This window comes from Harpia harpyja, chromosome 5, assembly GCF_026419915.1.
Source record: "Harpia harpyja isolate bHarHar1 chromosome 5, bHarHar1 primary haplotype, whole genome shotgun sequence".
NCBI classification, from domain to species: Eukaryota; Metazoa; Chordata; class Aves; order Accipitriformes; family Accipitridae; genus Harpia; species Harpia harpyja.
In genome coordinates, this window is record NC_068944.1 from 41,773,288 (window position 1) to 41,788,435 (window position 15,148).

A 15,148-nucleotide genomic window follows, 5' to 3' on the forward strand; every position below is an offset into this window, starting at 1 on the left:
TTTGGAAAAATACTTTGATATGTAATCTTGAAGTTGAATACCTGGATTTTCTTTCCAGTCACCGATCGAAGAGCTAGCTAGAGAAGCCTTCAGCTTTCATCAGTGGTTTCAAAATTCACTTGGTAGTGTGCTGACATATTTCAGTTTTCAAGAAATCAGTTCCTCTTGTATAAAGTAGCTATATACTTCTTTGGTAACTGTTTGAAAAGGCTACTGAATTCTTTTTTACTCTTTTAATGTATCATGCAACTCTGAACTTCCAATGCAGACTGGAAAACTGTGTGGGATTTTATACCACCTTGTTTCAGTAACCAGAAAACCCCTAAAAAATCCCCTATCTCAGAAGAACTTTTCTGTACCTATTGTCAAATGTACTGTTTGTACTTGCTTAGCACAGGCACACGCTTAGCTCTGTGTGTTTGTTCAGAAGAATATCAAAGCACGTATTTGTAATACACATCAGTGTATGTATGGTAATATATGTCTCGTGGGAAGGTGTGGAAGGGGAAGTTGAAGTGGCTCTTTTGGTGATGATTAAAGCAAAACAAAAACAACCGCTGATTCCCTGGCCAGCCAGCTTGCTGGGACATTTTTATAATTCTTGTGCTCTGTTGTTAGAGATCTCCAATTAGCCTCAAACTGGAGCTCGCAGCTTGTGTGTGAAACAGGCAGCTGCTGGCACGCAATCTTCCCTCAAGTTGTTTCCTTTCCTTTTTCCTGAGATTTAGCGAAGGGGGGAGGGGGGGGGAAGGGGTTGGAGTCACATGGATACAAAGCTTTTGATTAATGTCCAAGTCTGTGCTGCTGCGGAGGCTTTCCAACCTCTCAGCTAACAGGGCGAGCTGGGAACCAGTGACCGCTCGTTTCCTCCAGGCTGTGTCCCTTTCCTGACGGGAAAGGAGCACGCACTGGGCTGGCTCCTCGCCTCCGGACCTCGGGCCGCTGCTGGAGCTGGGTGAGAAGGGGCTGAGGCTGCTGCGCGGCTGGGGACCGGCCGGAGCCCGGCCCCGCTGTGTAACTTCGCGGGGTCTTTTGTTGTCCTTGTCCGCAGCGCAGTGCCGGGGCGCTCAGGCAGCGCTGCCTGCAGCCGGGAAAGGCGCCGGGCTGGGAGCACCGTTCTTCTTCGCTGCACCATGACAGAGGAAAGCAAAGGGGAAGGCAAGGGGGAAAGCGGCAAGGACTTGGAGAAGCAGCTTCGCTTGCGCGTCTGCGTCCTCAACGAGCTGCTCAAGACCGAGCGGGACTACGTGGGGACGCTGGAGTTCCTGGTGTCGGTGAGCGGCGGGGCGCGGAGCGGCGCGGAGTGGGGGGGCCTCGCCTCGCCTCGCCCGGCGGCCCCGCTGCTGCGCGGCGAAGGCGGCGCCCACCGCGGGGAGCGGGGCGGGCTGCCGCCGGCCACGGCGCGACCCGCGGCCGGGAGAGGGTTTTCCGCCCCGAGCTGTGCGGGGCGGCCGGTTTTGCTTAAGAGGGAGAGGGAGTAACAGGTTTTGAACGGGCTGGGGAGGGGTCGTGCCCCCACGGCCCCCCTCCTCGGAGAGCCTGGACTGGTGACCTCGCTTCTCCGGGCATGGAAGCTACGGGGGTAACGTGTTTGGGTTCAGGTCTGCCGTGGGTGTGGGGGCTCGTGTTGATTACAGGGCGCTGCAGTTCCATTACTTGCGATAGTCCAGGGGGGTGAGGAGGAGGACGGAGGGGGTGCTGGTGTGCAGCAGCTGCTTGGCATTAAAGCCACATGTGGTGTTAACTCCTGTCTTGTGATACAGGGTCAGCTGGGAAGGTAGCACGTTCTGGGGAGAGCTGTGTTGCAGCAGTCTTAGCTTCCTTCTACATCTGACTGTCACTGTTGATAGGATTATTTGTGCCGGGTAATACCCTAATCGGAAAGGCAGGAGTTTTCACTCTCTCAAAAAGCCAAAGTGACAAAATTATTACAGAACAGATGCGGGCAGCGTTTCGTTTGCGCGTGGCCTCAGTAGCATCACTTGAGGACCCTGTTGAGATAAGTATGTCCAAATCAGCTGCTTAAGTTTGTAAAAGATTTCATAGTAGCCCCCTCATACTTTTCTCTCCTCCCCTGTCCCACTGAAGAGGGGAAATCCTTCAAACTGCAAACTTCCTGCTTTGCTGCCTTGAGATCTGTGGACTTTCTGCTTATTATCATGAAAGAGGAAATTCTCAGCTTGGCTGTGATGGGGAGAATAAAATCACAGACACTGGAGTGAAATAAGATCTACAGAGTAGCTTATTTTCTCCATATGTTTATCCTCAGCAGAACCATGAAAAATGGTGAATGGTCCAATGTGTTTTCTGTTTTTTTTTTTTTTTCCAAGTTTAACGTCTATGTTTTTGAGAAAGTGGCTGTGCGATTGTGTTTTACGTGCTTCCATTTAACACTCAGATTTTACCTATTGTAAAAAAAATACCTATCCTAAAGGAATGTTCTTCAATATTTTATCTTAAGCCCCCAATTTGGTGTATGTCAGAGTCTTAGATCATTTCAGCAAATTTAAAGAACTTGTAATATCTTTAATTTTGGACCCTACAGTTTAAGACATAACAGATATGGGTGTTCAAGCAAAAAGTGCTCAGCTCCTTCTAAAGAGCAGGCTCTGTATGTGTTTCAAGTTGCATCCAAATATTGAAGTCAGTAATATGTCTTTTTGCAGTTGGGATCAAGATGATCGAAATAAATCATACAGAGAAAGGGAGGAGGGCTGGAGTTAAATAGCTGGTTCTACGCCAAGTTTTTCATATTCATTAATGGTTGTGAACAGGGTTGAAGTGACAGTTCAGAGATGTAAATCCTTGACAGGTAAGTGTCATATGTTTTAACTGTACTTCAGCCTTGGTTTGAGAAAACAACTTCTGAGCTTTCCTTTGGCCTATGTGCTAGGACTGCTGTTGAGAGCAGCTGTGGTGGTGGATTTATCAGGGCCACTAGACTAGGGCCAGTATGGAGATGGTCACATTTATTTTACATAAGCCATCAAAACCATCATTGTACTTGTTCCTATGGTTACTTCTTGATCTGGAGGCTAGATCCTCTCATTTAGGTGTCCTAGGCTTATGGTTCCCTTTCTTAAAACCATTATCAGTCCTAGGATGAGCTCTTCTGAGATACAAACACTATCCTAGCTTACTTTGTTTCACATCATGAGGTGGTCTTGGGGCACACAGCCTGGGTTCCTTTTGGATGGAAGTGAACTGGAAGGTTTTCAGTAGGAGCACATCTGGCTGCTAATGAGTGTGTAGTTCCTGGGACTAGACTAGAGCTAGTCTGAAGTGACCCCCCTATCACCAGTGTGGGGTCCCCGCACTGAATATTTCTCTGTCCAAACCCTATCCTATTTTCCAGGATGTCTTGTTAAAGTAGGGGCAGCCCGAGTTCCAATAAAAGTTAAGGGTTAGGCTTTCAGGTCGCCTTGACACCGTCTGTGAAGATCATTGTGGTGAAAACCATGTTTCTTTTATGATTGAGATGCTGAAGCCATTTATAGTCTTCCGAACAGTTTGCACGGAGTACCTGCTGGTTTCACTGTAGTTAAGAGGAACAGAGTATTCACTGAGATAAATGAAAAAAACCCTGTGGTTTCAGGGTTAGAGCCTATTTCTTCTGTGGGGTTACAGAATGTAATCTTTTATGATGTATATGCTTCATATGGAAAAGTACATTAGCACTTGTGTAGTAGTGGTGGGCAAGAGAGCCAACTTTTCACCCATTTGGACTGCAGTTTCCATTTTGTGTATATGCCCTGTTGAGGCAGTTAAATTAAGGAACAGAAAAATTCAGTTTTCTTCAGTTGATTGTTCTTGTGTAGGAAAGGGGCAGCATAGAAGTGGGATTTGTGTGGAAGCGTAACGTACATCATACTACACCTAACTCATTTGCCTGAGTACTTCATGAGATCTTGTGCAGGGAACTGATAATGTGCACCACCCCTTCGGCTGAAGCAAAATTACACTGTCACAATGGGCACTATGTAATAAGGACAGGACTGGAAGTGAAGCGTAAGCTTGATTTATTGGAATGGTAGGAGGAGGAGAGCCCTGTTGCTGATGCAGTCATGTTGGGGAAACGGGGCTTTGCCTAGTACGGCTTGTGGCTGGCTGGAGAATGAAGACTTTATAAGGAGGAAGTGACTTCCCTGGCGTGTGTCAACATGGGAAATGCTTTGCTGGTTTCCCTGCGCGGGAAACATGTCCAGTATATGTTAAATTTATTCAGCGTCTTCAGTTTATATTGGAATTAAAGAGCATCTCACTGAGGACCGATTTCTGGTTGGTTGTTTAAAGTATTTTTGTTCCCCTACTCCTCTGTGATTCTTCATCCTCCAGTTATCATCAGGGTAGTGAGAAGCAGCTTGGTTTGTATATTCTGTCAAAAGTCTACAAGGCTATTAAGTGCAAAGCAGAAGTTTTAATATATTCATTATTTTATTAGATAGGTATAGCCAACTAGTCATTCCCATGTGAGTTCGTTCACCTCTTCTTTTTGGCTGTATGCAGTGTTAATTCAGTACATTGTTTTTAATCTGCACTCATCACAGATCAAATCTGAGTGGAAAGGTCTGGTTGTATTAATATTATTCTTTCGTATCTCCTGAATCTTCCAGTAAAAAGCTAGAGTAGCACAGTATATTGAGACATCAGAAATACTGAGCAATAACAGTTTCGGACCCATTTGAGTGAGGTATGTAAACATACATGAGGTGGATAAACTAAAGTCCACTAGTAGTCTCAGCAATGTTGGAGGCAGGAGGCATGCACAGGAAATTATAAAGAAAGGCTTACACTTTTCCTTCAGACATTTCATTATAACATTTGGAGTGTCATTGCAATACCAGAATTTTTGTTCTTGTTAGCATTTAGCATTTCTTAAAAGAAATAAATCTAGCGATGGAAACATTTACCTAAGGCGCTAAAAAGTCTTTGAAAACTGTTATCTACAGATGGAGTTTTTTATGAGCTAAAATATGAGGTTTCTGTTACAAACTATTGATACTTCACTGGCTAAATTAGCAATTGGGATTTTTCTGCTGCTGGTTGATCTTTCTGGTGATCGTATCATCTTCCGATGGTGAAATTTTTGTTTTCCAATGAAAGAGAAGCTGTACTTGCAAGGATAGAGGAGAATCTTTTTTTTTTTTTTTTTTTTTTTTTTTTACCAAAATGCACTTTCTGGGGGGGAGAGAAAGCAACAGTTGGTGAATATTTACTCTGTCTAAAATAATTACGTGTCATCCAACTGTGTAACTGAGTAATTAATATTACCTTGAGCGTTCATGGTAAAGATGCTTTTTTAAAAAAATCTGTGACTTTATCAGTATGTACCTTATCTATTTCATTCTTAACAGCAAATGACAAAGCATGTATATTTAGTGTGCTCTGTGTAAATGTAATGAAAATTTCCTATTTTACTCTATAAGCATAATTAGCTAACTGGAGTAAAACTACATAAGCTTTTCCAAGATTCTCATTGGTCCACAATTTTATGCTGTGGAATATATTTGACTTTTTAATGAATGTTTTAAAAAACAAGTTGTGGGTTTGTTTTTTTTGTTTTGTTTTGTTTTTTAATTAGCTTAATGTTTTCATATAAGGTTTCACTTACTGTATAAATCAGGGTACTCACCTGAACCCTCAATGTAGCAGTAGTAAAGAGACCAGTAAAACTGTGCGTAGAAGTTGCTGAGAAATTAAAAAGTTTTGAATAGTAAAGAGTTGCCAAGAAGTGGCTGGCTTAATTTGTCACCTTGTACCTTGGTGTAAGGCTTAGTTTTTATGATTGTGCTGTACAATGACTGTTTGGCCAGTAAAGGCAAACCAGGCCGTGAAGAACATTAGGGTGCAGATACACTACAGGGAAATAGGCTAGATACAATAGCAGGTAAATACATATAAATAAATAAATAAAGTGTATATATATCTTGGGAAAGAAATTTTATTTTGGAATAGAAATTGGAAATGTAATAGATCTGCTACACTTGGTACTTCAGGGGATATCCATGGAAGTAGAGTTTATTTTTCTATGGGAGGGATTGCTTTTCTGGTGCAGTTTCGTGTTCTGACAAATTTGACGTTGATGGGAATAGAAGCAGATGTTGGCACTTGTGTAAGCCTTCCAAAATGCCACGGCCTCAGCTGGGGTGACTAGTTAGATCTTGAAGCAGCTGGGGGAAAAAGCAAAGCTAGTTTATTGTGTAGACTATAGTATGGCTTACAGAGTTTCTTCTGTGAATATATATACATTTCTGCCAGTTAACTCTCAAATCTCAGTTTTACTTCCATTAGATCCTACTGGAGTGTCTTCTCCCCTCTCTTCTGCTTGCACTAAAGTGAAAAAAGGGTTTGTTTTCTTTAAATGTGTGCCCTGTTAATGGAAGCTGAATCCTTGCTTTTCAATGGGCATAAAGAGATTTTGTTTATAAGGTTTATGGCCCGGCCTTCTCAGTGACTGTGTGACTCCTCAGGATCTGTATTTCCCTGCCACACTGAGCCTTTCCTTTCTCTTGGCTCAAGTATTTCTTTGATGGTTGAGCAAACTAATTTGTTGGACAAGTGATTAATAGTAATTGAGACCCCAGGTAACTCTTTAGTCAAATTCAGTGTTACTAACCCTGACCAGCAATAGAAGATTTGTCCTGGATTGAAACTCCTCAAATGGTTGTGCTAGATGATGAAATGAGGCATTGGGCCTTTCACAAAAGAACCATTTTAAAAGATCTTTTATGGCTGTAGTTTGATACAATAACAGTGGGTGTGTGTTGGTTTTGTGTCTATGTGTATGTATCATAGAATCATAGAATATCTCAAGTTGGAAGGGACCCGTAAGGATGATTGAGTCCAACTCCTTAAATATGTTATATGTGTATCTCAATTGCAGTAATGATTAGTGACTTCATAATGGTTTGCATAATTGCATTTATATTTTATAAAACAGATTTAAATGAATGGAAGGGAAGGGTTTTAGCTGGCTGCATTTTTTGATAAGGTTATGTGATTTCCTTTCTCTTCAGGAAAAGAAAAACAACATTCTATGGCTACTTCATCATAAAAAGTCAAAAGGAAGTGCAAACACAATTACCATAGAAAGTCAATATCTTTTCCATTCACTTCCAATTTCTGCTGTTTTTAACTTGCTTAAGTGTTACAAAAAACATGAATGTGGTATTCTATTCTTATTTGACTTTGCTTGGCTATATCAATAGCACCACCTGTGGTCTTTATCAGGGTAGGGGTAACTGGTTAAAAGCTGCTTATTTCTTTGTAACTCCCACCCCCAAAGTTGAATGCTTGCTTTATGGAGTGGATTAGCAAGAAAGATTATTTGCATCTCTACCAGCTGAGCATGGAGTTCATGCAAGGTGTGACAATGGCAAAAAGCAGAGTTTTTTCAGAAGAATTTTCAAGTGCATATCTTACCTTGTTTGGACTTAGACTCCACTATACTCTAGACAGATGTTTCATACTTTTCAATGGTTTTGCTCTTACTGCTGTCAGAGGTACTTAGACTATATTTTGAAAAGCTACTCTTTAAGAAGAAAGGTGGTTTCTTTAGCTGTTCAGTGAAAAGTCTAAAATACTGAAAGGAGAAATTTTTGTTTCATAGCATTTAAGAAACTTCTCTGTTCCTAAGACTTACTGTAGACTAAGACGTATCATGCTAAAGACCATGATATGCTTCGGGGTGTTTTACAACTTCTTGATTTATCTGTATTTATAAATATCATCATATTTGCAGTGTTCCAGTTGTTCTTTTGCTCTGCCTTATAGCTCAGTCCTAACTCTCCTGCCACATATATTTCACAAGTTTGTAATGTGAGCTGCTAATTTAGAAGAGACTACTTGGAGAGGACCATCAATCAATATGTCCAGACTTAAGTTACTCCATGCAGCCTAACGCTGTTGAATAGTATGCAGTTTGCAGTGATTTCAAATATTTATGGAGACATATTTTTCAACCCTCTTCAGTAGTAATATTTTTCACCATTTTAAAACACCAGGTGCTTTGAAGCTATGCATTCCAAGGTTGGTTTGTATTTTTTTGGTAGGTTTAGCATGAACAACAATTTTGTCAAAGAAGACGAAGTCAAAGTTAGTAACAGTATTACACAGTAGGAGGAACTGAGAAGTTCTTCACATTGGAAACCAAAAGGAACTGTATTTTGGCCAAAATAAACAAATCCAAACTGGCTATAGTTGACCTAAGATACTGGTGGGGCCAACTTGCCAGTCCGTAGAAGGTTATAACCATGTGTCTGTATGTTAAGTATATGTCCCTCTTTGGAAAGGAATTGGGCTACCCATGAATGAAATACAGACTTGAATAAGATAATAATTTAGATGAATAATTAGAATAATTTAGGCTCTACCTTTTTATACAAGTATCTTGAATAACTTTGTATACTTACATACTCATGCATATTCTTTTTCAGGAATTTTGTTTCACTATTTTTGCTTTACTTCTAAACTACATGCATATTAGTTCAGTTTTCTGTTTTGGACTGAGCAGGATTATCACTGTCTTTGGTGAATAAATTGTGTGCATTGGTGTGGGACTCCAGAGAGCTTAGGGACAGGCTACTCAGGAGGAATATAAAGACATGCAAGAATGGAGATAGCGAAGTCAAAGCTCAGCTGGCATTGAAATAAGGGATGTGGAGGGCAACACAGTGAGTACATTGGTAGAAAAGGAAGGCTAAGGAAAATGTGTGCCTACTGCTCAGTGGGACAGGGAGCCTTGTGAAGAGGGGACATAAAAAAGGCTGAGGTACTCCATGCTTTTTCTCCTGGAGTTTTCGCCAATAAGGGTTTCCCTTAGGCCTCTTGAAGCTTACCTGCAGATTTTGTGAGAATGTGTCATTGCCTACAGTAGAAGAAGGCACAATTATTAAGTACTTCAGGCAACCAGATATACACTAGTCCAAGATCAGATGGGATGCATCTGAGGAAGTTGGCTGATGTCAATGTGAGGCCTGTCTGTCATCTCTGAATAGTCATGGCGATTGTGGTCAGTTCCTGATGACCAGGAAAACACAAATGTCAAACCTAGCTTCACGAAGGTCAAGGAAGAGGATCTGGGGAGGTGTGAGCTCATCAGCCTCACCTCAGTTCTTGGGGAGGTGATGCAGTGAATCATCTTCAAAACCATTCCCATGCCGCTGATGGAAAAGAAAGTGATTGGAAGCAGCCTCTGGGGATTTATCAAGGGTGATTCCTGCCTGATCAACATGATTGCCTTCTATGAGGAGATGACTGGCTCAGCGAACTTGGTGAGAGCTACAGATATTATTTACCTTGATTTAACCATAGTCTTTGGCATGGCCTCACATAGTATCCTTACATCCAGGTCTCATCAATTTGGACTGGATAAAGACAGTAAGGTGGGTGGGAAACTGGTGGATCTGTTAGACTCAAGGGACAGTTGTCAACAGCACAAACTACAAGTGGTGCCCAGTTATGAGCAGTGTCCCTCAAGAACCAATGCTGTATCATGTCTTCAGTAATGTTCTGGATGGTGGGATAGGAAGGTGCACTTTGAGCAGTCAGAGGGATCTCACCAGGCTGGAGTACCAACAGTACTGACGGGAGCCTCATAAAGTTCAGTGAAAGCAAATGCAGAGTCCTGCAGCTGGGATGGAATAACCCTGTGCATCAGTACAGGCTGGGGGCTGGGAAGCAGTTTTACAGAGAGGGCTCTGGGAGTGCTTGTGGACAACAGTCAGCACTGCAGCCTTGCAGTGCAAAAACAATCAGCATCCTGGACTGTTTTAGCAAGGGTGTTGCCAGTAGGTCAAGGGAAGTGATTCATTACCCTCTACTTTACAGCTGAGACCTTTGTGACTCAAATTTTGGGCTCCCCAGTTCAAGAAATAAATTTACTTACTGGAGCAAGTCTAGTGGAGGGCCAGCAGGGTGAGGAGGGGCCTGGAGCATATTACTGCAAAGACAGGCTGAGAGAGCAAGGTTTCTTTGACCTTAAGAAAAGAAGTCTCAGTAGTGGAATTTTTATTATTGTCTACAGCTCCCTGATGGGTAAATATGGAGAAGATGGAGCTACACTCCTCTCAGAGGTGCACAGTGGAAGAAGGAGACACAATGGAAAGTGGGAAATTCCAACTCAATGTGGGGGAAAAAATATTGTTTACCATGGGGATGGTAAAAAACTGGAATAGGTTGGCCAGAGGCTGTGGAATATATTTTGTTCAAAGCTCAACTGGGCAAGACTGGGCGACCTGTTCTAGTTGACACTGCTTTGCTCAAGCAATTGGGCTAGATGACCTCTGGCGGTCCCTTCCAACCTACATGACTCATCAATTTTGATGGGGAAAAAGACTGTCTTGAAGTTCCAGCTCTTCAGGAGAGCAAATTTTTCAGGGCTGCATCTCTACTTTGTTTCCTGTATCCTCTGAAATTGCAGTGCAAATGGCCAGGGTATACTGTTCAGCAAACAAGTATTAAAAACCCAAGAGGAAACTTGGATACACAGATTTTTTTTTCAACTGTGTTATATTTGCTCAGTAAACAGATAACCTGGCACTTCTGTAATATTTTCTATTCAGAGCTCTCTCAGTACATTGCTGTTGTTAATAAATCAAATCTGAGTAGTTCTACAAATGGGAAACTTAGAGGCAGATCTTGGATTTTTGGGTCCCAGTGGAAGTTTGTGGCAGAGCCAGAAATATAATCTGATATCTTGATTCCCAGTTCAGTACTCTGACAGCAAAGCAGCCCTTTCCCCTTATATATAATTGATGCTAGAAGAATAGTTGTCTACTTAAAGTGCCTGGGAAACTGCAAGGATAATTCTTCAAAGCCAGCTTCATTTTGTGCAAGCTTTATTGCTCCTGTGATTCTCTCTCAGACTGTTCACAGCTGCATTTATCCTGTTGTAGGGACAGAACTGAGATATTGGGGGTTAACGCTTATTTTAAGTCCCATGAGACCTCCTGATTCTCCTTTGTGCTTTTGGTAGCCTGGCTGCCAAGTCATCTGGCATACCTCATGAGCTTTCGAATTCAAGGCTGAAGAGCATGAATTTAGTGTAGGGGAATGGGTAGGAGAAACAGCTAGAACTGAAGAATAGTGGAAAGAACAGTAATATGATGTAGTAGGGTGGCTTGCTTTATTTCAGTGTCATTTGTGTGATGCAGGTCCCCTGACAAATTGGTAATATCTTACTGAATGGAGCAGAATAAATAATCTACTCCTTGACCTTCCTAGGGAAGTTTTATATGCATTCTCACTTCAAAATGAAATTTGGCTGTAGCTGCTGATGTTTGCACCTGAAGTTTAAATACATTATATGTATTGATATGTTTGCTTTCTAAATATACTTTTGCCTATTATAACAGTTAGAGGAAGTGACCAGTATCAATTGACAGGTGAATTTACATTGAATAAGTTTTTTATAACTTGCCCTGTGATACATACTGGTAATTTCTCAGGCTGTTTAAATGGAGTCATTCCTAGAGTGAGGGATGAATATATTCCTACATGTTGACTTAACAATCCCACGCGCCTTAGGCCTAAATCAAACATGATGTGACAGAGGAGCATCAGTGGAGACAGAGCACTCTTAGACAAGTCTCAAAATAACTTGTTGCCCTGCTGGGTATCCATGTTAGTAACATGTTGTAGGCGATCTCAACAGGGATGTAGTAATGTATAGGAGAGCCGAGTTGCTTGAGGTGTGTACATGGTGTCTTCTGTGATATTTAAAGATGAGGTGTTAAGAGCTCCATCAGGGATATAAATCAATTTGAATAGCATGGATTAGGCAAGAGCAATCATCTGGCAGGCTGAATAGAAAAGGAGAAATAGGCTCCAAACATGGAGAATATCTAGGCCAAGAAGAGTTATCCATGAGATTATGCAGTAAATCCTCATTGTTGCTGGCTAGGTGTGAGCTGGGCCATGGGAAATTCTTTGTACTTGGGACTTCAGCCTCTTGGTAGATAATAAGGATGTTTTTATTTGCATCACAAAAAGCAACTGAGAACATAAAATTGGGTAGTGGCTGGTCAGAGCTTAAAGGCTGAGGGACAATGACTAGTGTCATGTACTCAGCAGTCTGAGAAACAAATCTGAAGGTGGAATATACGTGTGGCTGTGACCCCTGAGTCCCCAGCTGAAATGGCTGGGGCATATTTCAGGAACTGTAAGCCAGAAGGGCTAAACTACAAGAAAGTTTTCTTACTTGGGCTAGAACTGTGTTTATACTTGTACGTCTTGTAAATGTCCAGTTTTTTGAAAAGCCTAATTTCTTTGCCTTACCAACATCATGAAGTTATGCTTACAGAAAGCCTTCAGTGAGACCTGTATCTTGAGGCTTGTTTAGGAAGGGTTTTCTGGCAAGCGGTGGAGGGTGAATTTGGTAGCCGAGTATCTGTATTGGAAAGGCTACCTTGTAATAGGCACAAACTGGTGAAGTAGATGAGATACTTTCAGACTCGTCAAGTTACAAACCCTGAATCATCTATATTTTTGTCCTTGCTGCCCCCCACCCCCAAAGGCATGACAGTTCAAACCATGATGAATGTGTATCTAAAACAAAGCTGTTTTTGTGTTACTATCCAGCTAAAAATTCCAGATTAGGAATTAAGTTAAATACTGATTACTAGGTAACAGCATGAAAGTGGAGCAACCCCTGAAATAATTCATTAGTTTGTATTTTCTTTAACAAAAGATACCATAAGAATCATCAACTTCCCATTTTATGTTATTGAAATAAGCTAGAAAGTACCATATACAAAATGGAAGAATGGTAGGCAAGATTTCTCTTCCTTGGCCCTTAATACACTTTCAGGTTTTTCTCAGGTTCTTCTGTAAACTTAATTGGCCATGTTTTTACTTCATAATCCCTACTGTGACATTTTGAAAAAAATTGGGCACTAAAACCACAAAGCTATGAAGTTGAAATGATGTACTGTATAACAAAGTGATTGATGTCTGGGATGCTATGAATTTGTATAACAAGACTGGAAAATCACTTTGTTTTATTACTTAGTATGTGCTGAGTTACCTTACCCAAGGAATTTAAGCATATGGCGTATCCAGATGCCTAGAAGAAATAGCATATGACAGGATGCTTTGAGACAACATCCTTGGATTCTATAGTGTGAGCATGGTAAAGGGACTTTGCTTTAAGAGTCACAGAGGCATTTGAGACTTAAACAGATGTGGAAGCAGCTGAAGCTCTGCAGTGTATAAGCACTGCTTTCACTAAAAAGAAACCAAAGCCTTACAAGGTAGAGGGAAGGAAAAGTGGCACATACCTGTAGAGTTAGTGTTTTGTCACTTGTAAAATGTTCATCGCTGAATAGTTCCTATTTATCCTTTTCTTGTCTGTGGGGGAGAGTTATTCTGCAGAAGCCATATAAAGCAGGAAGACAGTAAATATGTCCTGATTCATAGAATGCCTTTGTAAAAATGGCTACCCTAAATTTATAATGATAGCTGCTTCCTTCCTTCCAGTGCCTGCTGATTTTTGTTCCTGAAAGCTTATAAAATACCACTTAAAAATGAACTTGCAGTATAAGATAAAGACCTAAAATGAGAGGTGTTGGAAGGAACCTGGGAATTGCTGTGATAGATTTAATAATAGGTCTATCACAGTAATTTTTTTATAATGGTGGTTAGTAGCATTACTTAAGGAGGGTGTACTTCAGGCACCAGTGGTTTGGGGGCTGTTTGTACTTGAGATTGTGGATGTAGGGCTAGATGCAAGCTAAGTAATCTCTGAGTTTGCCTATTTTATTTTTGTACAGTTTGTATTTTTTTGGCACCAGTAACTTCTGAATGTGTTTCCCACAAAATAATTCCTTTTGCTCATTTTAAATGTCCTGCCTGAAAAATTCACTAAGTACTTGCATCACTATTTTTCTTGTTAGAAGTCCAAGTTTAATCATTCCTGTTATGAAACCCCTTTCATACTCCTGATCATATTTCAGACTCCTTTGGGGTGAGTTCTTCTGGTGTCAGTATCATTGATCTTCACCCTGGTTTCATTCTTAATCTTTTGCACAAGTTTTCAGAGGGTAAAAATTAAAACCCCCAAATATGTGTAACAGATGTTTGAGGTACTGAATTATGATTTTTCTTGTACTGTAAGACGTTAAAGAATTCTGCTTATCCTTCTCTTGCAAAGTGTAGTTAGCACCTTACTTAGGCCTTGCTTTCCTCTCTTCATTTATCTTTGAATATCAAAAGTGGTATTTTTAGAGATCAGGGAAGATGCTTGAAGTATGAGTTGTAGCTGCTGTTTGCTCCTTCTCACTATTCTGTTTTGCAGTGTGAAAGAGTGTATGGGGAAAAGGTGTGGAGAGAGGTCTCAGTGAAGGATAAAAGTAGCTAACAACAGGAATAAATATGAAGAATGAGAGGTGTGGGATTACAGGAGAAACTCTGCTCTGGAAGTAGAAGGGAGAGAATACTGGAAATAAAGGAAAAATACATGAACAAGGTAGAAAAGGGAGAGGGACTGGTTACTGGTTCTTCTAAACATGAAAAAGCGCACAAAACCTCCTTTGAAACATGTCAAGTATGTGATGAGATTTCCTTGTATTGTAGTATTTGTGTTAATAGGACAGGCATCACTGGCTTTTGCAGTGTTAAATTAGGTGCCACTTGTGGTCCCAGAAGTTAACTATGTTGTTGAATGGTTGAAGAGAGTGTGGCTAGCAATAAGGTAGGAATTCTTAGACATCTTCAAATACAGTCAGCTTGAGTGTGAAAATATTATATTTGCATTTGGTTCTTGTGTGCTTATTTTAATTTATTTTATGATAAAATATGAAGTTTCAATAATTATGAAGGGAAAATTGAGATTTTTGTAATTAAAGAGACTAAAATGTGAGCTGTCTTTAGCTGATCTCAAGCTTACCAGTAAAAGAGACCTCCAGGTTTTCAAGATGATGTAACTGATTTAACATTTTGAAAGTGACAAGTTGTAGATTGCTTCATAATGTTGGAAACACTTTTGGCAGAGTTGAGATCTTTCTGCAGGTTAGAATTATAGAGGAGACATCTTAAATAGAAGGATTGTATCTGCTGTTTTCTCAAAGTAGAAAGATTTGTTTTCTAATAAGATGTTGATTCTGTAGTTCAGTTTCATGAAACAACACGTAACTGCCATTAATAATAATAT

General features: G+C 40.8%; 1 protein-coding gene across 4 annotated transcripts in view; it reads left to right on the forward strand.

Annotated features, from left to right (window-relative positions):
* The first annotated feature begins 832 nt into the window (after window positions 1–832).
* Window positions 833–15,148, forward strand: part of PREX2 (phosphatidylinositol-3,4,5-trisphosphate dependent Rac exchange factor 2) — a 192,221-nt gene continuing 177,905 nt past the window's right edge. For 2 of the 4 annotated variants that reach the window (XM_052786784.1, XM_052786787.1), the window contains exon 1: window positions 833–1,274. In XM_052786784.1, coding sequence (XP_052642744.1) covers window positions 1,134–1,274 — 141 coding nt within the window. In that variant the 5' untranslated portion in view covers window positions 833–1,133. The remainder of the gene's footprint in view (window positions 1,275–15,148) is intronic. The other 2 variants (XM_052786785.1, XM_052786786.1) reach the window with 2 other exon arrangements.